Source organism: Dendrobates tinctorius, unplaced genomic scaffold, assembly GCF_039654945.1.
Source record: "Dendrobates tinctorius isolate UK_male_01 unplaced genomic scaffold, ASM3965494v1 ptg000003l, whole genome shotgun sequence".
Lineage (NCBI taxonomy): Eukaryota > Metazoa > Chordata > Amphibia > Anura > Dendrobatidae > Dendrobates > Dendrobates tinctorius.
This window is the reverse complement of record NW_027361671.1, coordinates 63485531-63512878: the sequence shown is the minus strand read 5'-3', so window position 1 is coordinate 63512878 and position 27348 is coordinate 63485531. Positions and strand designations below refer to the sequence as shown.

The 27348-nt window shown below is 44.0% G+C and overlaps 1 protein-coding gene across 1 annotated transcript; it reads right to left on the bottom strand.

Moving 5' to 3' along the window:
* Positions 1-3255: 3255 nt before the first annotated feature.
* On the bottom strand, positions 3256-5661 carry LOC141090355 (uncharacterized). Its single transcript, XM_073576383.1, has 2 exons — positions 5413-5661; positions 3256-5126 (listed from the first exon to the last, which is right to left on the bottom strand). Exon 2 carries the CDS (start codon positions 5123-5125, stop codon positions 3995-3997), a length of 1131 nt encoding a protein of 376 aa, XP_073432484.1. The 5' UTR covers position 5126; positions 5413-5661; the 3' UTR covers positions 3256-3994.
* Positions 5662-27348: the final 21687 nt, after the last annotated feature.

The following is a 27348-nucleotide window of genomic DNA, read 5'->3' as shown; positions in this document are numbered from 1 at the left end:
TTTGACGAGACAGGGCGGAACCAAAAATGCAACATGTTGCGTCTGGCGTGCCTGGCGCGAAAGACAAAAAAACGCATGCGCACGAAAACGCAAGTATGCGCAAGACCATGTGCACGTCATGTTAAACATAGGTGCGCAGTGCGCATGCGCACGGGTGCGCACGATGCGCTGCGCACAAAAGCGCTAATGTGAAACCAGCCTTAGCTAGGCGACTTGCTGAGCCAAATTTTAATATTCCCCAACCATGTGTGCTTCCTGGAGCCTCATCCCCACCTGCACCATTTATTATGGTTGCTGATGAAGGTTTTGCACTGTCCAGGCATGTTCTTCGCCCATTTCCATGTCGACGTTTGGACACCCGTAGGCGCATTTTTAACATGCGACTCATGAGAGCACGTCGATTAGTTGAGTGTGCTTTTGGGATCTTTACTAGTAAATGGTGTATCTTTGAAACACAAATCCAGATGCATCCAGACAATATCCAGGCAGTCATAAAGGCAGCAGTGATTTTGCATAATTTTTCCAGAAAACAAGAACCATCCTTGGATGATTTGAATGAGGAGAGAGTGGTAAATGTGACATTACCAGAGGAAGGTCGGGGTGCTACCCAAGTTGCACAGTCTGGCCTTCAAGTCAGGAATTTTTTTGCTGATTATTTTCTAACACCAGAGGGTAGTGTTCCATGGCAAACTGAGATGAACAACTAATGTTAGCTTTACATATGTCTTAATTTTCTAAGTGTCTTTATGATTTTTTTTTGCCATTTGGCTAATAATTTTGTTATGGACTCACAAGACAATGAGGACCCTTGATGTTGGTTGCGGCCTTAAATTTTATGTTAGTAACACATTCCTGGCCTTCTCAAAGTCTTATGGTTAACTATACCAAATAACTAATACCTCATTTTGGTTAATTTATGGGGTCTTTTAGGCTAATGCTTACTTGTAGGAAAGTATGTTTTGTCAGCAAGAAAGAATGTGTCTGCAAAAATAAAGACCACCCTGAAGCATTGTGTGTGGTTTGGAATGTTATTGTGACACATGACGACACATGACATACCTACTGACATTGATAATTTCTATAGAAATTGCCTTTTCCCAAGCTCAATAGTTTTGCACACTTGAGTCTGTGACATATATATGTGGCGCCCCTGAGGTTCAGTCGCCACAGAGGTACTGCACCTTCTCCTAAAGTGTAGTGCCCCACCATCCGGGTAAGTTGTGAAATCCTTTCCACACGCCAACACTCGCACCCCACACAACAGGGTAGCTCTGCATAACCACATTGTGGCTCCTTGCTCAGAGGGTAGCAGAGCACCTTTGGTGGTTCCCTGCTTGTAACACTGGATGTGCTGGGAGGTGGGTGGAGTTAAGATACATAAAAGAGTGGGACAGTGTAGGATGACGGGGTCAGTCTGACAGAAGGTCAGTCGGGTAGGAAGTCACTCAGACAGGAGTGGAGATCCCTGGAAGAAGGGATGGAGGAAGGAGTGCTGCAGCTGCCTCAGTGACCTGAGCCAGCTGGCACGGGAAAGGAAAAGAAGGAGACGTAGAACTGAAACCTAAGCTTCCATAAGAAAGAAAGACAAGTATGGAACGAAGGAGTAGAGAGAACAGAGAGGACGTGGGTTAGAAGAGGAACCCTGCCTATAGTTTCTCAGCGCAAGGCCGGGGCCTGGTCCCCGAGGTTGTATGGACACTTATGGTTCTGCAGCAGACACCGGTGGTGTAGTTGGCTGTCAATGCACTACTCCCATCTAAGACTTGGGGCACAACAGCAATTGGATAGAGAGCCGGGACTCAGGAGAAGGGAGTCCCCGAAGCAGGCTACAGCTGTCTGCCGTACAAGTAGAGTTCTTGGGAACATCAGTCAGGAGGAACTCCAGTGTAACTCAGTACTAGGAGATCTTCACACTTTAAGGCGCTATAGAGGAGTCGTTCAGAAAGGTACATGTTGGCGGAGTGTTGGAGAGGAGAATCCTAACTTGCCTGGAGGTTGATTGATTCTCTGACCCGGAGGACACGGCCCGGAGGCAGGCACCTGTGTGTGTGTACAACGGACTGTGAGTAAAGCTTTGGAACTACAAGCCCCGGTGTCCTCCATTCATTTGTGCGCTAACACATTCAGCACTGCTACAGCTGGGTACCATTCTCCACACCGCCTGCACCTCTCCTCTTCCATTGCATCCACGCTGCCCTGGGGCTACAGCTTCACCTGTGGGGAGCTACACCACCTAGGCTGCAACACACCACCAGCCCCAGAGGATCTGCATGCAGCGTCGGCCTAACATCCTACTTGCCGAACACCACAGGTAGCGTCACGAACTGTTCATTTAAGCCATTACATTCCCCCATTACTTGGGCGCCCAGGGCCACGGTCTGGGTCACCGCTGCTGTGACACATCCCACTGACACCGGCCCGATACCAAGTACCCCGCAGCCCTGGGAGGGCGACCCATATATATATCTGCACATTAAAAATATTTGAACTGTGTGCAAAGCATGTCTTCTATCCTGTCATCTCCTGATGTTCTAGCACCCAACCCGACAGAGTAATGGTTGCCTTGTGAGTGTAGAAAATATATACATCTATGTATGCATAGTGTCAACATATATTTTTATATCAGAAATATGTATATACAATACATACATATATCCCATTGTTATTGCAAGCTGTCATTGTGCTTACTATCTGCGCCACATGATTTGCCACCTTTGACAATGCAATTGGTGTGTCCAATAACAACAGCACTCACCTAATGTAAGTGTTGGATTGCTGAACTTGTTTAAGCCAGGGACTTCTATTGTGTCTTGTCATCTTCTTAAAAATTACTCTAGCAGCATTCTGAAACTTGTTTTCATTAGTATCCTAAGCCAATGCGAGCTAGCTAAATAATAAATTCACACACTATCATTGCTCAATATAGGTGTAAATGACAATACATTAGGATTTGTGCAGCATTTTACAAGTTGACACTAGTGTGAATGAGCTGTAACAGTCTGACAAAGTGTGAACAAACTGGGTGCCCATGATTGTACCTTCTTTTATCATAGTATATTTCCAGTAATGTATATTGTTGGCCATATGAACAAAACGTACACACATTTAATAAAGATGCTCGGCTATATCTACATTGTTAGAAATTGCTGTGTGCCATTACATTTTAGTTTTTTCACAAACTATGTACTAAATGTGAATGTTTTCATGCCTGTTTGATGTAACAGATTCATTTGTAAAAATAAAACAAATCACATAGGAACAATTAAACAAATTGTTTATTTTTGGTTCCAACATATGGCTTCAAAATGTGTTTTCCATTCAAAAATGAACAAATAGAAAGCTATGTATTTAGCTTACAATACAACAAGAGTCTCAACTCCAACCTCCCCCCCCCCCCACAAAAAAAAGGGTGCAAGCCCATACACACCCAGACATATACCAAACATTTAGACTGATATCAAAACGATTCAAGATAATGAAAGGCTATACAGGAGCAAAACACTCAATGTTATGGCCTATTAAAACAAAGCACCTTTATAATTTTTTGGAATGTTGTTGTGGCTGCATTTTTGGAGTCCTCAACATATTTAGCAAGATTATTTACAAATCAACTAAATCACTCTGACTAGAGAAAGACTCGTCACTGGGATTGAGTGTGCTTTCATTTTCTGGGCTGGCAGAGTGTGTGCCCATTTGACCTTGAGACAATTGGCCCTGGAGTGTTGGTGTTTGATGAGGTGTGGATGACGGGGAAACAGATGGAGATGGTGGATAAGGTTGTGGTTCCAAAGACACTCCCAAAAAGGATGACTGGACATGTTGTGGGTGAACTGAAGTACTTTCTGACTCAGATATCTGGCTGGCATAGGATTGTGATGCAGTATTCTCACCTCTTGTCAAATGGCTGTGTGTAACAAAATGCTCAAAAACAGGTGTCTGCTGCCTTGCTGGTAGAGTATAGGGCTGTGGATGGGCAAAACTAACAGCACTACTATCACCCACAGAGATGATGGAAAGCACGTTTTGAGATTGTTAAACTGTAGGTGCTGGTGGGGGCAGACCCTTGGACATAATGATGTCTGGAGGCATGGGAAGTAGGAACCAAAAAACTGCAAGACCTTTTTTGTGAAGAATGTCTTGAGGCAGGAGCTAAAGACCCAGAAGCATGGCCGGCCATTTGGCCATAACATTGTCTAGAGGCAGGAGCAGGGGGGCCAGAATAAGGGCTGGACATTTGGCCATAATAATGGCTAGAGGCAGGAGCAGGGGGGCCAGAATAACGGCCGGACATTTGGCCATAATATTGGCTTGAGGATGTACCAGGAGGGCTAGAATAAGGGCCGAACATTGGGCCATAATATTGGCTTGAGGAAGGAGCAGGAGGGCCAGAACAAGGGCCGGACATTGGGCCATAATGTTGTCTAGAGGAAGGAGCTGGAGGCAAAGGAATGGATGCAGCCATGCTCTCAGCTTGTTGTGTTGCTGTGATAGGTTCGGCACGTGAGGATAGTGTTTCAACATTTGGCACATCTCTGATGTTGGTATCAGATGACATTTGTATGGGAAGCTGGCCAGCTCGCCATTGTTCTATGGGCCCTAGAACATGGTTGGGTTCCTGCTCTCCCTGACATGCAGCAATGAGTGTCAATATAGCAGTCCGTACACGTTCCTGCCGTTCTTCAGGAACTTTTGCTAGGCTGTGTGAGAGGGACCTACAAAACCGCTCTACTGAATTTTCGGGTGTCAGGGAATTCAGGATGCTTAAAACTCGCGCATCAATCAGTTCAGGAAACATTTGTGTGTCTTCATGACGCCTGTTTCGCTGATCTCTGAGAGTGTGGGCAAGATAGCGAGGGACATTGGCTGTTGATCCTGCCTGTGTTGCTGGGGCTGATGATGTTGATGCTGCATGTGGCGCTGGGGCTGCTGCTTGTGATGTTGCTTCACCAGATTGTTGTGTGCTTCCCTGAGCAGCATCAGTGGAGGCTTCACCGGCATCAGACACCTGTTCAGGCTGTGTTGGTGGAGTGGGGTTCGCTGGAGGTTTGGTCTCCGAGGTTGAGGTACATGCCAATGATCTGTCTGGGGTGGGCGAATCATCTGAGCCATTCAGGTTGTCATACATCCTAGGAGAAAAGACATTGTGGCATAAATATATATAATTTACACCAAACACTAAATCAAATAACTACATTGTGGTAATTTTGGAAAACATGACTATGGAAACTCTTCAAATTTTAACATACAGTATACACTTCTGTATGTGTAAAATTTGAACATTCTTCATATTATGGAACTATGGGTCCACAATTTTGGGGGGCCGTTTAAAACATTTCTGTAAAGAAATGTTAGTAATAAAAACAGTGTTGTTGTAAGGTTATTATGTTTTGGCAAACACACAGAGTCACTTACAGATTTAGCTCCAAGATTGGCCTTAGGAAAGCTAAATTGCGGTAGTACACATATTGCCTCTTCTTGGAAGCACCGGTAGTGGAGGGGAGGGGATTAAATTCCCGCCTGAACTGGTCCCTCGCTGAGCGCCAACGCTGTTTGACTAAGTCAACTGTTGGTAAAGTGTTAAAAATGCAACAATTACAGAAAGCACAACATTAAAATATTATTTCAATACCAACATAAGATTTTCAGCTATGTTGTATTTCCTAATGTTTGGTTTGTGGATCATGATGGCTTAACAAAAATATCAAAACAAAATAAAAAATCCACTGGCGCTGACCACTACAAGAGACAGCCTGGTGGTACCTAGATATAATCTGTGCTCGAACTGTGAAAATAAAACAGATACATTTGAAAATAATGTACCGCGCTCCCCAACTGCATACAAATTGGGCTCCAAAAGCACAATGTGATTAGAAGTGAAACCGAAAGTAAATTCAATTCAAATGTCTCACAAAAAGCCTACACTTCTCAGGAGCGTGAAGGAGATAAGAATCAAACACGCCTGCAATAATACTGGTGCACTGTAACAGGCTACTTCTGCAACACATAGAGGCTTACCCTGACTCTGGCTGAAGAGCAGGTGCCGTCCTGACTGCAGTAAGTAGGCCACAATGGGAACCAATGGGTGCAGAGCAGGCTGGGATGAAGAGAAGTGTAGACTTTTTGTGAGACATTTGAAGTGAATTTACTTTCTGTTTCACTTCTAAACACATTTTGCCTTTGGAGCCCAATTTGTATGCAGTTGGGGAGCGCGGTACATTATTTTCACAAAAATGTCCAAACACTGTTGGCCTGGACACTAAGACTAAGACGTGTGTGATCATTTTCATCCATGCTGTGACCCAAAATGTGATGTTTTTTCACCATGCCCATGTATAAAATCCGCTTAGAAACAACATAGCCTGCCAGACTTGTTGTGTAGATCAACATAAACCTTCACACAAGTAAAAATTACCAGCAGACATATGTAAGGGCTTGCAGTGTGTAAAATATTTTGTGTGGTGTCTATATTACAGTCTAAATCTTCATTTTAGCACACTCAGACATATTCAGTGGTGGGTCAACCAACAAATGTGACATACAAATAGTCCAAGTGTGTTATTTTTTTTTTAAATATGTTGTGTATGGGCGGTTAATAATAGTATGAAGCACATGATGATCCTTACATGTAAACTAAGTCCTAGGCGATCACCTTCTCATTTAAACAACGTAATTTACACTTGCAAGGCTATTTTTTTGTTCAATTTGCTCCGGAAATTCACACATGGCTAAATATGCCAGCCTAGTTCAGGCAAAGCCCCAAAAATGTGAGACATCTGTACAGATATGGTTTTATACAGTACAGAACCCTCCGTCAGGCGCAATAGATCTGACAGGCACACAGTAATTAGTTTCACTTCTCTCTCCTTGCCCACTTATCAGAAAACCCGACCCCTCCTAGTTATCTCCTGACTCTACAGGCTCTGTGAAACCTGATATCACAGTGACTCAGCAGACCTTCTAGTGAGCAGATATCAACACTTTGGCTTCTCAGGCACATTGCGCCTGATTTCAACACAAATTGAAAGGTTAGTATTTTCTTTTTTTATTCATCACGATTGTGTATTTAGCTTGTTTTATGAAGGATTAATGCTAAGTTAGTGTACATAAGCACTGTTTTCTTAGACAAAAGGAGGGTGGCTTCTAAGGCACATTGCGCCCTAACACATACTCTTTCTCTCTTGCTTCAGATTTTCTGCTGCAATGGCCAGAAAACAGTATGATTCATCTAAACCCCTTCATTTAGAAGAAATGAAGATTTTTTTGTTAGAAGATGATGAGGAAGAACCAGCAGTAACTGAGGATTTAGAGGAATCTAGTGACATTTCATCTGAAGATGAGGTAGCAGAATGTAACACTGATTCTGGAACAGAGCAGGATGGTGATGACACTGATACAGAGGAAACAGACACAGATCTAGCTTATTATTTGGGCAAAGATAAAAATACAAAGTGGAACAAAAAGGCACCCAAGAACAAACAGCGCAGAGAATCCCACAATATTATTACACACCTTCCTGGAGTTATTGGAAGTGCTAGAAAAGCTAAAACTGCAGTGGAATGATGGAGTAATCTAATTACAGATAGCATGTTGGAAACTATTGTTCGGTTCACTAACCAGTATATTGACACAATCAAAGAGCAATTCTCCAGAGAGAGGGACATCAAAAACACTGATGTGATTGAACTCAAGGCATTTATTGGCTTGTTATACCTAGCTGGTGCTTTCAGAGCAAATAGGCAAAGTTTGGAGGAGCTGTGGGGGACAGACGGTGATGGCATCGAAAAATTCAGCCTTGTGATGAATCTGAAACGATTCAAAGTCCTGATCCGTTGCCTCCGTTTCGATGATCGAAGTACCCGGACAGAACGAAAAGGTTATGACCGGCTTCTTTACAATGCTGAATGTGGGTGGCATCAACTCACAAGTAATTTACCTCGGTAATGAACTTAAACAAATGCGCAGGAGAATGTACCTAAAACATTTGGCTAATGAACTGGTGAGTGGAGAGCTAAGCCTAAGAAGTACAAAGACGGTTGGAATGCCCCTTGCCCTGCAACACCGGTTGAAGAGATATCGTCCCAAGGACGTTCCAGAACAAACACCGACTCTACCACCTTCTAAAAGACGCAGTTGTACTACCTGCTCATTTGTATCTGGTTTCAGAAGGCTTTCTAAATATGACTGCAAAATATGTAAAGAATCAATCTGCCTTTCCCATGCAACTTTCGTCTGCCAGCCTTGCTTTTCTAAGTGTACCTGTGCTGCTTCTGCTGCAATTGAAACCACTGAAGATGAGTAGAAAATAATTAACATCTAAGTGCAATATCCTTTAAGTTTTTTTCCATAATTTTATATTTAAGCAATAGTTAAGTAAAGATAACTGGAGCCTATTTGGCGGTACTACCAAAAAGTGGTACTTTTAGTTTTAATAAGTTTATGGTTAATAAATGGTTTTTTTTTGCATCTGATTTGGTGTAATCTCTTTTAATACATTCCAATGAAGGTCACTGACTACTTCTATAGTCCTGAAATTGAAATATGTAGCTACTATAGGTGGTTTTCTGACCTGTGCTTGTCAGGCACATTGCGCATGAACTGAGGAGAATCTATATTGCGCCTGACGGAGGGTTAAATATGAGATAACACAATTGTTAGCCCATGGAACAGAGCAAAACTTCACATTCTTAACACATGACTGACAAGTAGCCATTGATTTAGCAAGGTAAATGTATTTTTTTACAAATGTAGTATTCCTACAACAAAAGTGTCACAGACATGAAGCTAGCGAGCAACACAAAAATACTGCCACAGACACACACTGCATGTTTTTAAAGTTTTCACCAAGCATGGTTAATGATGAATTTGTATATTAAATAGGGGGATCAGACTATAAACCTAGGACTAAATGTAATATATATGATGTGATTCAAAAGACAAATGCGAAAAATATGAAGCTAATGTGTTTTTTTGCTACACCTGTCACCTTGCAAATCTATCCATGTAAAATCTGGTCATATGAAAACATTTTTGAATTTGATTGAGAAAAAGGAACATCTATGGGGTAACTTACCAAACTTTGCCTGCTTGGCTGGTGAATATGTGGCCCAACCAGGTCTGGGGTAGAGCTGTTCAGCTACAGCAAACCAAGCACGTTCTATGGCCAGCCTGTCATGGTATCCGTCAGATCGAGTGTCCCAAAGTTCAGGATGTTGCTCCACCAGATGGATAAGCTGTTCTGTGTCCACACGTGAGGCCATAATTTTGTGAAAAATGACCAAACCACAAACTTGCAACCACTGTGAGAAGAGTCCAACTTCACCTCACTCCAAAAACTTTCCAGACTGTGAGCCAACTTTTTTGCAGGCAAAGTCTAGACACCTGGCTGGTATTGATACAATTGGTTTCAACGTTAACCCTATATTTTGGATAACGCACACGGACGGCACATGGACGCCGTCCATGTGCGGTACGTGTTTACACGGACCCAGTGACTTGTATGGGTCCGTGTGATCCGTGCTGTTGCACAAAAACGGACATGTCAGCGTATTTTGCACACGGACACACGGTCCATGAAAAAAAGCTGACATCTGCATAGACACATTCATTTGAATGGGTCTACGTGTGTCAGTGTCTCCGGTACGTGACAAAACTGTCACTACACGTACCGGAGACACTGACGTGTGAAACTGGCCTAAGTCACATAGTAAGTACAAATTTGAATATTATTAATTATTCATTTACATCCCTCAAAACATCGCCTAATTTAATGAATGCTTGTATCTATTATTAGAGTATAAAGAAAATCTAAAATATTAGTAATGGAAACTATTTCAGCACATTGTGGAGGCGAAGCCAAGTCCTGTGTTTTTTTTCTGCCAGTCTTTATTTCTCTATGATTAGGATGGGACTGCAGCTGCAACATTTCTGTCATGTAAACAAAAGTTATTCATAATCTGCTATTTACAAAATATATAAAGAGGATTGGTGGAATAAGTACAGCACTAATGTCATGGGTACCAGGTGGCCAAGCTATTGCCAACACTGGATGGATTCCTCTTCACATCCTAGATCTCTGTGTGGACCATGCTTTCAATGTAAGTTATGGGCCTTATTCAATAAGATCGGCATTATTCACGCTGGCCTTGATGTGGGGGCATGCTGGAGTCAGATGCTCATGACTATGAACTAAATGAGCTGTGGCGTCTCGCCCCCGCTGCGCCTGTGTCCTTCCCCAGCTCCACCCATTTTGTTGGAGCTGGGAGACAATGGTGTGAATGCGCCCAAAGTCACAAATAGGATTAATAATAAAAAAAAAAACACGAATCTTCTGAAACTGATTTTGCATGATAAATACAAGCGTCCATTCCAACAACACATCCAAATTAACTATTAGGCTATGTGCCCACATTGCAGAAATGCTGCGGAATTGTCTGCATTTCCGCAACTCCCCGCCGCGGGTAAAACGCATGCAGAATTCGCATGTGTTTTCCCACAAAACACAAGCATTTTGCAAGCGTTTTTAGTTGCAGAATGCTAGAGCTTTTCCAAGCATAGTGCTTGACCAGTGTGACCAACTTTTTAGTATTGATGCTGCCTATGCAGCATCAATAGTAAAAGATAGAATGTTAAAAATAATTAAAAAAAAATAAAAAATAATAATAATAACAATCTTTATTTTTATATAGCACTAACAAATTCCGCAGTGCTTTACAGTTTGTGGAGTCAGGAAGGAATTTTTTTCCCCAATGTGAAGCTTACTGTTTGCCACATAGGGTTTTTTTTGCCTTCCTCTGGATCAACATGTTAGGGCAAGTTAGGATAGGATATGGGTTGAACTAGATGGACTTAAAGTCTCCCTTAAACCTTAATAACTATGTTACAGTTTTGCACACATTGTCATCACTGTCCCCGATGGGGCTCACAATCTAAATAATATGGATATACTCACCTCCTGGCAGCCCCCGATCTCCTCAGTGGCGATCCCGGTCCTCAACGGCGCTGCCAGCAAGTTCCGTTCCCAGGCGTGCTTTGCTAGAATGACCTTCGTGACATCACAGTCGCGTGACCGCTACGTCATCAGAGGTCATTCTCACAAAGCATGCCTGGAAACTGTCGGGATCCCTCAGATTACTCTTTCATCTGAAGGACCGATGTTCTTAGGTGTGAAGCACCATATGTCTCTAATCAATTGCTCCGTCGAGAAGGATAACACAGACACCAGCTGTATAATACCACTCGGGATGCCTGCCAAGACGCCTCTGGCTTATCAGTTAGGCTTCCGTCTTTTATAGTAAAGAATTTAAACATTTTACAGACATGCGCAGTACAAATGATTTTACAACTTGTTTTCGACAAAGAAAGTCATTTAGGCGAAAAAGCAGAGGTATTTGACCTTGGTTCACAAGGGAGATGTCTGAGACATCTCCTCGAAGAAAAGATAAGGTTTTAAACAAGAGAATGCAACATAGACAGAACTCAATTTAACTCCTTCAGTTCCTATCAAAACGTAACTTGCCGGCAGCGCCGCTGAGGACTCTGGGGGCCAACAGAGGGTAAGTATATCCCTATTTTTTATTTTAATTCTATTTTTTACAGGAATATGGTACCCAGGGCATGGAGGAGAGTCTCCTCTCCTCCAGACCCTGGGTACCATCCGTACATGAAGCGCTCACTTTACGCATGGTGGGCATAGCCACATGCGTGAAGTGAGCATTTCAATGCAATCCTATGGCGGCGGAATCGCTGCGATTCCACAAAATTAATGGACATGCTGCGGATTTTTCCGCTATGCGATTCCGCAGCAGAAAAATCCGCAGCATTGGCAGAGCAACTGCGGAATCCCATAGGATTGCATGGGATGTGTTTTGTTAGTTTAAGCATTTCCACTGCAGCAAAAGCGTGGCGGAAATGCTTAAAAAAACACAACGTGGGCACACAGCCTTAAGGGTATGTGCACACGTTGCAGATTTGCCTGCAGAATTTTCTGCACAGGATCTGCACCTCTTGGCAGAAAACGCAGGTAAAAATCCGCATGTTTTTGATACGTTTTTGATGCAGATTTTCATGTATGCGTTTTTGTAATCTAAATAAAGATATGTTATTTAACAAAAAAAAAATTGTGATGTCATTTCTGGTCCAACCTCCTCTTTTACATTTGTCCAACCCACACTCCATTACACAGATAGATAGATGGATAGATACAGTACAGACCAAAAGTTTGGACACACCTTCTCATTCAAAGAGTTTTCTTTATTTTCATGACTATGAAAATTGTAGATTCACTCTGAAGGCATCAAAACTATGAATTAACACATGTGGAATTATATAATTAACAAAAAAGTGTGAAACAACTGAAAGTCTTATATTCTAGGTTCTTCAAAGTAGCCACCTTTCACTTTGATTACTGCTTTGCTCTTGGCATTCTCTTGATGAGCTTCAAGAGGTAGTCACCTGAAACGGGCTTCCAACAGTCTTGAAGGAGTTCCCTTTTGCCTTCTCTCTGCGGTCCAGCTCACCCCAAACCATCTCGATTGGGTTCAGGTCTGGTGTCTGTGGAGGCCAGGTCATCTGGCGTAGCACCCCATCACTCTCCTTCTTGGTCAAATAGCCCTTACACAGCCTGGAGGTGTGTTTGGGGTCATTGTCCTGTTGAAAAATAAATGATGGTCCAACAGAAAATATGCAATCTGCATTTAACCCCTTCACCCCCAAGGGTGGTTTGCACGTTTATGACCGGGCCAATTTTTACAATTCTGACCACTGTACCTTTATGAGGTCATAACTCTGGAACGTTTCCATGGATCCCGGTGATTCTGACATTGTTTTCTCGTGACATATTGTACTTCATGTTAGTGGTAAAATTTCATTCAAATAACTTGCGTTTATTTGTGAAAAAACGGAAATTTGGCAAAAATTTTGAAAATTTCGCAATTTTCCAACTTTGAATTTTTATGCCCTTAAATCACAGAGATAACAGGAACTGGAATGCAGACATTGATGGAATGGTCTGCGGGTGTCATGTTGCCTTTGGAGAGCCCCTAATGTACCTAAACAGCGGAAACCCCCCACAAATGACCCCATTTTGAAAACTAGACCCCCTAAGGAACTTATCTAGATGTGAGTTGAGCACTTTGAACCCCCAAGGGCTTCACAGAAGTTTATAATGCCGGGGCATGAAAATAAAAAAATCGTATTTTTTCCACAAACATGATCAATTAGTCCCCAATTTTTTTATTTTCCCAAGGGTAACAGGAGAAATTGAAACCCAAAAGTTGTTGTCCAATTTGTCCTGAATACGCTGACACCCCATATGTCGGAGAAAACTACTGTATGGTGACACGTCGGGGCTCGGAAGGGAAGTAGTGACGTTTTGGAATGCAGACTTTGATGGAATGGTCTGCGGGTGTCATGTTGCCTTTGGAGAGCCCCTAATGTACCTAAACAGTGGAGACACCCACACATGACCCCATTTTGGAAACGAGAACCCCTGCGCTTTGCAGGCACTGAGGAAGCCAGCTTCCTGCAGGCCCCCGAAGGCCCCCGTCGCCATCTTGGATTCGGGGGCCTGGAGGAAAGGAGCCCCCCGCAGCAGCGCTGCACCTTGCTCTGCCGTGGGGGGCTCAGGGAAGCACGGAGGGAGCCCCCTCCCTGCCGATGCTTCCCTTTAACTCCCGGTACACCGCAAGGGGTTAACGTGTCGGGGGCGGTCCGTGACCGCCCCTGACACATAGTGCCGGGTTTCAGCTGTGATAATCAGCTGACACCCGACCGCGATCAGAAGCGCTCACCACGTGGGCGCCGCTGATCGCGGTAGACGTACTATCCCGTCCATGGGCATAGGGGCCCGGGTCCCATGGACGGGATAGTACGTCTCATGTCAGGAAGGGGTTAAACAAAATTTGACCGATGCAAAAGTATGAGCACCCTTATCATTTTCTTTATTTGAACAGTCCTAACTACTTTTTACTGACTTCCTGAAGCACTAAATTGGTTTTGTAACCTCATTGAGCTTTGAACTTCATAGCCAGGTGTATCAAATCATGAGAAAAGGTATTTAAGGTGGCCACTTGCAAGTAGTTCTCCTATTTGATTCTCCTATGAAGACTGGCATCATGGGCTCCTCAAAACAACTCTCAAATGATCTGAAAACAAAGATTATTCAACATAGCTTTTCAGGGGAAGGATACAAAAAGTTGTGTCAGAGATTTAACCTGTCAGTTTCCACTGTGAGGAACATAGTAAAGAAATGGAAGAACACAGGTACAGTTCTTGTTAAGGCCAGAAGTGGCAGGCCAAGAAAAATATCAGAAAGGCAGAGAAGAAGAATGGTGAGAACAGTCAAGGACAATCCACAGACCACCTCCAAAGACCTGCAGCATCATCTTGCTGCAGATGGTGTCACTGTGCTTCGGTCAACAATACAGCGCACTTTGCACAAGGAGAAGCTGTATGGGAGAGTGATGCGAAAGAAGCCGTTTCTGCAAGCACGCCACAAACAGAGTCGCCTGAGATATGCAAAAGCACATTTGGACAAGCCAGTTACATTTTAGAAGAAGGTCCTGTGGACTGATGAAACAAAGATTGAGTTGTTTGATCATACAAAAAGGCGTTATACATGGAGGCTAAAAAAACACAGCATTCCAAGAAAAACACTTTCTACCCACAGTAAAATGTGGTGGAGGTTCCATCATGCTTTGGGGCTGTGTGGCCAATGCCGGCACCGGGAATCTTGTTAAAGTTGAGGGTTGCATGGATTCAACTCAGTATCAGCAGATTCTTGACAATAATGTGCAAGAATCAGTGACGAAGTTGAAGCTACGCAGGGGATTGATATTTCTGCAAGACAATGATCCAAAACACCGCTCCAAATCTACTCAGGCATTCATGCAGAGGAACAATTACAATGTTCTGGAATGGCCATCCCAGTCCCCAGACCTGAATATCATTGAACAACTGTGAGATGATTTGAAGCGGGCTGTCCCTGCTCGGCGATCATCAAACTTAACTGAACTGAAATTGTTTTGTAAACAGGAATGGTCACAAATACCTTCATCCAGGATCCAGGAACTCATTAATTGCTACAGGAAGCGACTAGAGGCTGTTATTTTTGAAAAAGGAGGATCTATGAAATATTAATGTCACTTTTAAGTTGAGGTGCCCATACTTTTGCACCGGTCAAATCTTGTTTAAATGCAGATTGCACATTTTCTGTTAGTACAATAAACCTCATTTGAATCCAGAAATATAACTGAGTCCATCAGTTATTAGATATATGAAACTGACATAGCTGTTGCAAAAACCAAAATTGTTATAAAGAAAAAAGGTTAACATTAATAGGGGTGCCCAAACTTTAACATATGACTGTATATCTGTCTTTTGATATATCTATGGATAGATATAGATAGATAAATAACAGCAAGGCCGATGTGTATTAATGAACAATATGTTTAATTTTGGAAAAAAAAAACCGGGGAAAAAAAATGGCGTGGGCTCCCGCGCAATTTTCTGCACCAGAGAGGGAAAGCTGATGGCCAGGGGCCAATATTTATAGCCTCGCAAGGGGGTAATATCCATGGCTCTTAAAAAATAGGGGGACCCCAAAAAAATGACGTGGGGTCCCCCTATATTTTATGACCAGAAGGCCTATGCAGACAGCTGCGGGCTGATATTCATAGCCTAGGAAGGGACCATGGATATGGCTACAAATACCACCCTGCAGCCACCCCAGAAATGGCGCATCTGTACGATGCGCCAATTCTGGCACTTAGCCCCTCTCTTCCCACTCCTGTGTAGTGGTGGCATATGGGGTAATAAGGGGTCACCTTGCTATTGTAAGGTGACATTAAGCCCGGTTAATAATGGAGAGGCGTCAATAAGATGCCTATCCAATATTAATCTTATAGTAAGAAAGGGTTAAAAAAACACACACATAAGAATAAAAGTATTTTAATGAAATAAAACACGACATAGTTTTTCATTATTTTTATTGTACACCTAAATCCATCGTCTCCTGTAAAAAAATTAAAAAAACAAACCAACAATATACTCTCTGTCTGACATAGTCCCATTAATAACGATTGTTCCATGACGATCTTCCCTATAGAGCTGTTACATCAGCAGATGTGACCGCTCTATAGGCCTCTGATGACATACTGACCGGAGATAACCCTCCAGCAGTGTGTCATCGGAGCTAAGCCTCTCGCTTTACGGCACTACAGCGTGAGAGAATTCTCACGCTGTGGTGCAGCAAAGTGACAGGTGAACTCTGGTGACCTGTCGGTGGCGGAGTGATACAATGTGGAGGATTATCTCTATCATTGTATCACCGGAGCCCCTGGACAGCGGTGCGACGTGTGCACATACCCTATGAATTCACATGCAATTTAAGTCTATTTTAGACATGTATTAAAGATGAGTGCATCAATTCTTAGGTCCGTAGCCAGAATGTTTCGACTTTTTAAAAATTTTATGCTAGAATTCTGGCGTGAAAGCTTTGATGAATTGGGTCCTTTGTTTTCATGTTTCTTATCCAAAAATGAGAGCAGATCTAATCAACTGTGATTTTCCTTGAAAAGTTTTTAGTGATATATTCATCAAAAATTAAATAGAGATGAGCAAATACATTTTCAGGATACCATTCCAAAGGCCACCTGATAGGAGCACTGTAAACCGCTTTGTAAGCCCAGCTTGACATTATTGTTGAACCATGATGTACAGTTGTGGCCAAAAGTATTGACACCCCTGCAATTTTGTCAGATAATACTCAGTTTCTTCCTGAAAATGATTGCAAACACAAATTCTTTGGTATTATTATCTTCATTTAATTTGTCTTAAATGAAAAAACAGAATGAAGCAAAAAGAAAAACATTGATCATTTCACACAAAACTCCAAAAATGGGCCAGACAAAAGTATTGGCACCCTCAGCCTAATACTTGGTTGCACAACCTTTAGCCAAAATAACTGCAACCAACCACTTCCGGTAACCATCAATGAGTTTCTTACAATGCTCTGCTGGAATTTTAGACCATTCTTCTTTGGCAAACTGCTCCAGGTCCCTGATATTAGAAGGGTGCCTTCCTCAAACTGCCATTTTTAGATCTCTCCACAGGTGTTCTATGGGATTCAGGTCTGGACTCATTGCTGGCCACCTTAGAAGTCTCTAGTGCTTTCTCTCAAACCATTTTCTAGTGCTTTTTGAAGTGTGTTTTGGGTCATTGTCCTGCTGGAAGACCCATAACCTCTGAGGGAGACCCAGCTTTCTCACACTGGGCCCTACATTATGCTGCAAAATTTGTTGGTAGTCTTCAGATTTCATAATGCCATGCACACGGTCAAGCAGTCCAGTGCCAAAGGCAGCAAAGCAACCCCAAAACATCAGGAAACCTCCACCATGTTTGACTGTAGGGACCGTTTTTTTTCTTTGAATGCCTCTTTTTTTCTCCTGTAAACTCTATGTTGATGCCTTTGCCCAAAAAGCTTTACTTTTGTCTCATCTGACCAGAGAACATTCTTCCAAAACATTTTAGGCTTTTTCAGGTAAGTTTTGGCAACCTCCAGCCTGGCTTTTTTATGTCTCGGGGTAAGAAGTGGGGTCTTCCTGGGTCTCCTACCATACAGTCCCTTTTCATTCAGACGCCGACGGATAGTACGGGTTGACACTGTTGTACCCTCGGACTGCAGGGCAGCTTGAACTTGTTTGGATGTTAGTCGAGGTTCTTTATCCAACATCCGCACAATCTTGCGTTGAAATCTCTTGTCAATTTTTCTTTCCTGTCCACATCTAGGGAAGTTAGCCACAGTGCCATGGGCTTTAAACTTCTTGATGACACTGCGCACGGTAGACACAGGAACATTCAGGTCTTTGGAGATGGACTTGTAGCCTTGAGATCGCTCATTCCTCACAATTTAGTTTCTCAAGTCCTCAGACAGTTCTTTGGTCTTCTTTCTTTTCTCCATGCTCAATGTGGTACACACAAGGACACAGGACAGAGGTTGAGTCAACTTTAATCCATGTCAACTGACTGCAAGTGTGATTTAGCTTTGCCAACACCTGTTAGGTGCCACAGGTAAGTTATAGGTGCTGTTAATTACACAAATTAGGGAACCATCACATGATTTTTCGAACAGTGCCAATACTTTTGTCCACCCTCTTTTTTATGTTTAGTGTGGAATTATATCCAATTTGGCTTTAGGACAATTCTTTTTGTGTTTTTTCATTTAAGACAAATTAAATGAAGATAATAATAACAAATAATTTGTGTTTGCAATCATTTTCAGGAAGAAACTGAGTATTATCTGACAGAATTGCAGGGGTGTCAATACTTTTGGCCACAACTGTAAGAATGACTTTGCACCTATAAACCAGAAGAGGTGCCGGTGATGACAACAGATGAGAGGAGGTTTGCACGGCTCTTGTCCACAAACCTAAGAATCGATTTGCTCAGCTCGAATACATAAGTCTAAAATAGACTTACAGTAATTGGCATGGGAATGCTATCATTTAATTGTTGATTTGTTTATGGTCTTAGAGTTGGCTCTTGCATTTCCCATGCATTATCAATTTCAAAAGATCTCTTCTTAACGCTTTGGGTTATTTTGTTTATTTTCATTCTTCCTAGCAATGCACTGTAACAGTAAAGTAACAATAACATTGCCTTTTACAATGGTAAACTCTAGTTTTCAATTCATGTATTCATGAGTTCTGAGTAAACATGCTCCAAAATTGTTAATTCATGAGGAATTCAAGTTTGTACTAAAATGTTCAAACCAGCCACATTAAAGAGGATCACATCCTAAAAAAAATGAGAAGGGTTGTCCAATCTTGCAGACAATAGGCCCAATTCATTAAGACGTTCAGTCCATAATTCTGCCATAAAACATTTTAAAAAGTTGCAAAAAAAATCTTGTCTAATTTAGTGATGAAGTTCTGGTTCTTTTAAAAAGAGTGATTTAAGAATGCTGAAGTTGGGCTCGCCACTGGATCACTACATTGGCAGCAGTATGAGACCTCCAGCAGTTGAGCTGCGAGATACTCCTGGGTGTAGGGAGACTGGGAGCATGCAGCACGGAAACGTAGGGGAGATACGTGCTGTTATCTTACATCACGCTGAAAGTAGTTATATAAGGAGTAATGTAAGATGGATTCATGTGCATTATGGAGCAGAAGCAGGCCAGAAGGAGCAGAGACTGAGGCAATTTTGTCTCCGCTTCTCCTCAATGTGTTATTGCTGTCTGTGTACAGTATCTAGTGCTATGTTCCCCAACCTGTAGCTCGAGGGCCACTGCTGTGGGGCTCACAGCTGTCTGCTTCCACTGTGCATTAGTTTCGGAGCAGACAGAGCTGGACGAAGAGGAGGACTACCCATGAAGAGTTTAAGGTTGATGCTTCTTCCTTGCTGGTGACGTCATCCCCTCAGCATGACGTCAGCCCCTGATGTATGCTGTGTACTCAGCATTGCAGGCAGTCACACTAGAAGGCAGAGACAGGCACAGGGCAGATGTAACAAGTGCTGTCTCCATGGCCTGTCAAGTAAGTGCTATTACCAGTCCTGCTTTAGCACTGCTATGTTGATCAAAAATCTCCTTCTCCTATGAATGTCGGCCACAAGCCAGCATTCAGAGGAGATTCACAATTACAGGCACAGGGGTCTTTTGCAGACCCCCAGCTGTCATGACAACCCATTGGCATCCCTCGATCACATGACAGAGGTGCCGATGGGTGGGATTTGTCATATGCTTCTGGGTGACTTGTGATAAATCCCGCTGTCAGAGATTGACAGCGGGATTTAACTGGTTAGCTCCGATCCACTTGTGGCTGCTAAAGAAACATAACAGTTCTTTTCCAAAGATTTTATTCTTTTAAACAATGGGGAGAGGGGAAGACAGGGGAAAGCAAAAAGGGGGGGAGGGATGGGGATGAGAAGGAAAGATAAGGGGAAGTAGGGAAATTACAAGTTGACAACATGTAAAGAAAATGCAAAACATGCATTAATGATGTCATTTTACAGCCTGCATCTTTCTCTGCACATGATTTGATGAACTGCTATGTTTCTTTAGGCGTTGGCAAGATACGTTTGTAAAAAGAAACTTAACAGTTCACCAAATCATGTGCAGAGAAAGATGCAGACTGTTATGGTTGCGGATCACACTGAATATAAAATATAAGGAAGAGCGATCGCAACCCGGGGTCCACCGTGCTGGATGGAGATGAAAAAAAGGAAGGCAATGTCTTAAATCACTCCATGAATAATCCAGATCAGTAAACTTTGTGAAGAGGAGGGAAATCAAAATGCCAGAGTTGTGTTTTTTTTTCTGTCTCCACAACACCACAAAAATCAAATAAGAAGCAATCAAAAAATAGCATATACCCCAAAATGGTATAAATAAAAAGTCACATAAAAAGCAAGCCCTCCCACTGCTCTTCTTTTTTTAAGCCACTAATTGGGTAAACTCAGATTATTATATAGCAAAGGCCTTAATATATTAACATGAAAATACCCTAAAAAGTAGAGTTGAACGAAACAGGTCGGTCAATTTAAAAAATCGCCGACTTTCGCCAAAGTCGGGTTTCATGAAACGAAACCCGACCATAGCGTGAGGTCGGCCATGATGTCGGTGACCCGAGCGCCAAAGTCGCGTTTCAAATGATGCTTTCAGCGCCTTTTTTCAGCCAATGATGGAGGACGCACACTGTGGGCAACGCTATGACATAGGCAGCGGCCAGCACCATCTTAGAGAAGGGCATTGAAGTGATTGGCTGCTTTTGTGTGGCGTCACAGGGGGTATAAAAGGCTGTGAACGCTGACCGCCATCTTACTTCTGCCGATCTTACACTAGGGAGAGGTGCTGCTGCTGATTCTGAACAGGGAGAGCGTTAGGTAGGGTAGAAGAAGAAAAAACTGCTTCTGCTGATAGCGCTTTTCACTGTACAGTTAGTGTGCAGTGAAAGGGGAGGATTTTTGTTGTGTGTGCAGCAGCGCTGGTGGTGATTAGGCTGCCTTTTAAGGCTATCTGCTAGCTGCATTGCTGTGTGCACACTGCTGTTCAAACTGCTTTTTTCAAAGTGGAGCGCCCTCAGATGCCAGGGCAGTGGGGTACTCGGTACCGGGCAGGTTGATCTTCTCAACGGGAGTTGTCACAGCAGCTGTGACCCGGTCCGTAGCCCTGGGGCTCCATTGTAAAAGGGGTTGTTTCAGTGTGCTTATGGTGATGAAAGTTGATAAGTGATTCGTGACGCCACCTGTGGTGTTCGGCAATGAAGATGTTAAGCCGACGCTGCAGAGAGATCCTCTGGGACCGATGGTGGGGTGCAGCAGTGATGTTATAGCCCTCTACAGGCAGGGCTGTAGTCCCAGGGCAGTGTAGGTGAAGTGACACGTAAATGATGTAGTAGTGCTGAGTAGGTTGACGCAGGAATAAGTGGAGGACGCCAGGACGTGTAGTTCCAAAGCTTTACTCACAGTCTGTTGAGGTACAGGCACCCGCATCCGTGCCGTGTCCTCCGGGTCAGGAGCTCAGTCAACCTCCAGGCAAGATGAAGTCCTCCCTTCCAACACTCCACCAACATATGTGCCTTTTCTGAACGTTTCCTCTTATAGCGCCTTTAAAATGAAGTACTCCAGTACTGAGTTACACTGGGGTTCCTCCTGTCCGATGTTCTTATGAACTCTACTTGTACGGCAGACAGCTGTAGCCTGCTTTGGGGACTCCTTGCTGCTAAGTCCCGGCTCAATATCGTTGCTCTTGTGCCCCCAAGTCTTGTGTGGGAATAAAGTGGTGACTACTTCTATTCCTCCGGTGTCTGCTGCAGGACCATTAGTATCCATACAACCTCGGGGACCAGACCCCGGACTTGCGCTGTGAACTTGGGAAGGGTTCTCCTCTAACCCTAGTCCTTAGTCCTCCTTTTCTCCTTACGTTCCGTACAGTCCTTTCTTTCATATGAAGAATTCGGCTTTCGTTCTAATGTCTCTTCCCTGTGCCAGCGGACCCAGATCACTGAGGTCGGCTGCAGCACTTCCTTCATCCATCCCTCTCCCGGGGATCTTACTGACTGACTTCCCTGTCAGACTTCCACTCACTGACTGAATTACTGAACTTTTCCCGCTCTTTTTAGTGCAAACTAAACTCCACCCACCTCCCAGCACGCTTCGTGTTCCAAGCAGGGAGCCACAAAGGGTGCTTTGCTACACTACTATGTTGTGTGGGATGCAGGTGTTGGAGCGTGGTCAGGTGTCTCCATCTTACCTGGATGGTGGGATACCACACCTCAGGAGGAGGTGCAGTACCTCTATGGCGACTGAACCCTCAGGGGCACCACATAAGCACTCCAAATTTTATTATTTTGTCCTTTTGAGTTACTGAGCATTCATTTTTTCACACATCGTCTAGCGGTGTACGTTCCTCACACACTACCGTGTATTCTGGCTGGTATCACGGACAAATAGAATGGGTGTGACTCTGGAAGAAAAAACCGAGGAGTTTGTCCATTTTTCCAGACCTACACCTTAGAGTTGTGTCCGTTTTTCAAACAGTTTCGTATATCTGCTGTTTGATTACAGTCAAAACTAGACAGAGACAGCGTGTGTCAGTCCGTATACAAATACACGGAGCTTGACAATTTTCCATACAGACACCGTCTAGCCAGGGTCGGACTGGGGTGCCTAGGGCCCACCAGGGTAATTGACTCTAGGGGCCCACCCTATGGCTACCATAAACGGTTTTATTACGTGTTCATTTTTTGGCCTCTCCCACTAAAACGTGTGTCTTTTAGCAAGCTGTACAGTGTGCAAAAGAGAACGCTCTCAGCCTCCTATATATCATACAGACCGCACTCTCAGCCTCCTATATATCGTACAGATCACACTCTCAGACTCCTATATATCGTACAGACCGCACTCTCAGCCTCTTATATATCGTACAGACCGCACTCTCAGCCTCCTATATATCGTACAGACCGCACTCTCAGCCTCTTATATATCGTACAGACCGCACTCTCAGACTCCTATATATCGTACAGACCGCACTCTCAGCCTCCTATATATCGTACAGACGCCTCCTATATATCGTACAGACTGCACTCTTGGCATTCTATATCACATACAGACCGCACTCTCGGTCTCCTATAACAGATACTTTCTATAAGAGGCTGAGAATGTGGTATATACAGTATATAGGATGCCAATATTGTGGTATATAAGGCATATTGGCCTCGTATATGACATACAGGCTGTCGGCCTTCTATTAGGCTTCCTATGAGACATACAGACTGTCGGCCTGCTATTAGGCCTCCTATAAGACATACAGACTGTCGGCCTACTATTAGGCCCCCTATAAGACATACAGACTGTCGGCCTTCTATAGGACATACTAAGCGTCAGCCTCCTATTAGGCCCCCTATAAGACACTGAGTGTCGGCCTCCTATTAGGCCCCCTATAAGACATACAGAGTATTGGCCTCTTAGATACTGTACAGACCGCACTCTCTGCCTAGGTACGACATACAGGAGGATGATAGTGCGGTCTGTACAGTCGGTATACAGGCCTCATATGACATATTAGGCCATATAAGAGTGTGGTGTGTGTATCTTACATAGGAGGCAATGGCAGAGATTGTGATCTGTGATGCTGCATCATGTCATGTGTATGAGCAGGGCCGGTTTTAGGTAAAGTGGGGCCCTAGGCCAAGTTTAAAATGGGGCCCCAAATGCTAACATATTGCACATCACACAGAAGCATTTCGATTGTATTCACATGCGCTGAGTTCAGGACGCTAAATGAGTGTGATCGACAATATTGAAGTCGTTCAACACTTGTTTCCCGGCCTCTTTCCACCGTCTGAGAAAGAATGATGGAGACAGAACAATCACTAATGGATCAATCTGTCCCCATACAGTATCATGTTATCAGCAGCACATCTACAGTTTACCCACCATAGTCCTCAATATAATATAATGTGCCCCATAGTCCTCCATATAGTATAATACACTCCTCAGTCCTCCATATAGTATAATATACTATATGGAGGACTATGGGGAGCGTATTATACTATATGGAGGACTGAGGAGTGTATTATACTACATGGAAGACTATGGGGAGTGTAATACACTCCCCATAGGCCTCCATATAGTATAATACACTCCTCATAGCCCTCCATATATTAAAATACACTCAGTCCTCCATAGAATATAATACACTCCTCCATATATTAAAATACACTGCTCAGTCCTCCATATAGTATAATACACTACTCATAGTGCTCCATAAAGTATAATACACCACCAGTCATCCATGTAGTACAATTCACTTCCCATAGTATAATGCACCCCATAGTTCTTCATATAGTATAATGTATTCCCCATAGTCCTCGCTACAGTATAATGCAGCCACCCTATAGAGCATAATGCAACCACCCCACAGAGTATAATACAGCCCCGCCATACAATATAATGTAACCCCCATAGAATATAATGCAGCCCCCCTCTTATAGTATAATGCAGCCACCCCTTAGAGCATAATGTAGCCACCCCACAGAATATAATATAACCCCCATAGAATATAATGCAGCGCCCCCTTATATAGTATAATGCAGCCCCTCCATAGAATATATGGCAGCCCCTTATATAATATAATGTAGCCCCTCAATAGAATACAATGTAGCCCTCCTCATAGTATAATGCAGCCCAAATAGAATATAATGTAGCCCCCTCAAAAAGTATAATAAAGTCCCCATACAATATAATGCAGCCCCCCCATAGAATACAATGTAGCCTCCTCATATAGTATAATGTAGCCCCTTCATAGAGTATGATGCGATCACCCCCCATAGAATATAATAAAGATAATACAGCCCCCCATAGAATCTAACATAACCACGAATAGAATATAATACAGCCCACCACCCCATAGAATATAACGTAGCCCCCCCCATATTATATAACAGAGCCTCCCCCATAGAATATAATGTATAATGGACCCCCCATTGCATATAACACAGCCACATAGTAAATACCACAGCCCACATAGTATATAAAACAGCACCACACGGTATATAACACAGCACCACACGGTATATAGCACAGCACCACATAGTATAGAGCACAGCACCACATGGTATATAACACAGCCCCACATGGTATATAGCACAGCCTCACATGGTATACAGCACAGCACCATGGTATACAGCACAGCCCCACATGGTATATACTGTGTAACTAGAACCTTATACAGGGGTATAATGAGGCCTCACTGTACAGGAGAGACCGGAGCAAGGAGCCGGGGCCTGATCACAAGAGCTGACAATCTGAGGAAGCAGCAATGCTGAATAACAGTCTACACTGCATCGCTAGATCCTTATACAGGTGTATAATGAGGCCTCACTGTACAGGAGAGACTGGAGCGAGGAGCCGGGGCCTGATCACAAGAGCTGACAATCTGAGGAAACAGCAATGCTGAATCACAGTCTACACTGCATCACTAGATCCTTATACAGGGGTATAATGAGGCCTCACTGTACAGGAGAGACCGGAGCGAGGAGCCTGATCACAAGAGCTGACAATCTGAGAAACGGCAATGCTGATAACAGTCTACACTGTGTCACTAGATCCTTATACAGGGCCCAGGGGTGTAATGAGGCCTCACAGTACAGGAGAGACCGGAGCGAGGAGCCGGGGCCTGATCACAAGAGCTGACAATCTGAGGAAATGGCAATGCTGAATAACAGTCTACACTGCATCACTAGATCCTTATACAGGGGTATAATGAGGTCTCACTGTACAGGAGAGACCGGAGCGAAGAGCAGGGGCCTGATCACAAGAGCTGACAATCTGAGGAAACAGCAATGCTGAATAACAGTCTATACTGCATCACTAGATCCTTATACAGGGGTATAATGAGGCCTCACTGTAGAGGAGAGACCGGAGCGAGGAGCCTGATCACAAGAGCTGACAATCTGAGGAAACGGCAATAATGATAACAGTCTACACTGCGTCACTAGATCCTTATACAGGGCCCAGGGGTGTAATGAGGCCTCACTGTACAGGAGAGACCGGAGCGAGGAGCCGGGGCCTGATCACAAGAGCTCACAATCTGAGGAAATGGCAATGCTGATAATAGTCTACACTGCGTCACTAGATCCTTATACAGGGCCCAGGGGTATAATGAGGCTTCACTGTACAGGAGAGACCGGAGCAAGGAGCAGGGGCCTGATCACAAGAGCTGACAATCTGAGGAAGGAGCAATGCTGAATAACAGTCTACATTGCGTCACTAGATCCTTATACAGGGGTATAATGAGGCCTCACTGTACAGGAGAGACTGGAGCGCGGAGCCGGGGCCTGATCACAAGAGCTGACAATCTGAGGAAGCAGCAATGCTGATAACAGTCTACACTGCATCACTAGATCCTTATACAGGGCCCAGGGGTTTAATGAGGCCTCACTGTACAGGAAAGACTGGAGCGCGGAGCCGGGGCCTGATCACAAGAGCTGACAATCTGAGGAAGCAGCAATGCTGATAACAGTCTACACTGAGTCACTAGATCCTTATACAGGGCCCAGGGGTTTAATCAGGCCTCTACTACTCACCGGACCCGGAGGGCTGTGTTTACATACACAATGAGGCGCAGAGGGAGCAGCAGGGTGAGCACAGTGCACTGCAGAGCGCGGCGGCCTCCTCCTCTTGTCTGTCTGTTGGCGCTGCTTCTAGCCAGGCAGCAGCAGCCAGCTACAGAACGGGAACTCAGTCGCGTGGGCCGCCCATCAAGAGTAGGCCGCTGAAGGTCACGCAGCGGCGCTGGTGAGCGGATGAGTCATCACAGCCAGGAGCCGCCGGTGGCCGGAGCCAGCCAGGGGGTCGCCGCCCGACCGCGCAGCGCGCTAACAGTTTCGTATATCTGCTGTTTGATTACAGTCAAAACTAGACAGAGACAGCGTGTGTCAGTCCGTATACAAATACATGGAGCTTGACAATTTTCCATACAGACACATCTAGCGGTGTACGCTCCTCATACACTACCGTGTATTCCGGCTGGTATCACGGACAAATAGAAGCTATCTGGGTGTGACTCTGGAAGAAAAAGCCGAGGAGTTTGTCCGTTTTTCCAGACCTACACCTTAGAGTTGTGTCCGTTTTGCAAACAGTTTCGTATATCTGCTGTTTGATTACAGTCAAAACTAGACAGAGACAGCGTGTGTCAGTCCGTATACAAATACACGGAGCTTGACAATTTTCCATACAGACACATCTAGCGGTGTACGCTCCTCACACACTACCAGCGTCGGACTGGCCCACCGGGGAACCGGAGGATTCTCCGGTGGGCCCTGGCATCTGGTGGGCCCTGGCACCTGCAGG

What these genes read in the sequence shown, in the direction of transcription:
- LOC141090355 (XM_073576383.1), bottom strand. Translation starts at nt 5,125, where the DNA reads ATGTATGACAACCTGAATGGCTCAGATGATTCGCCCACCCCAGACAGA.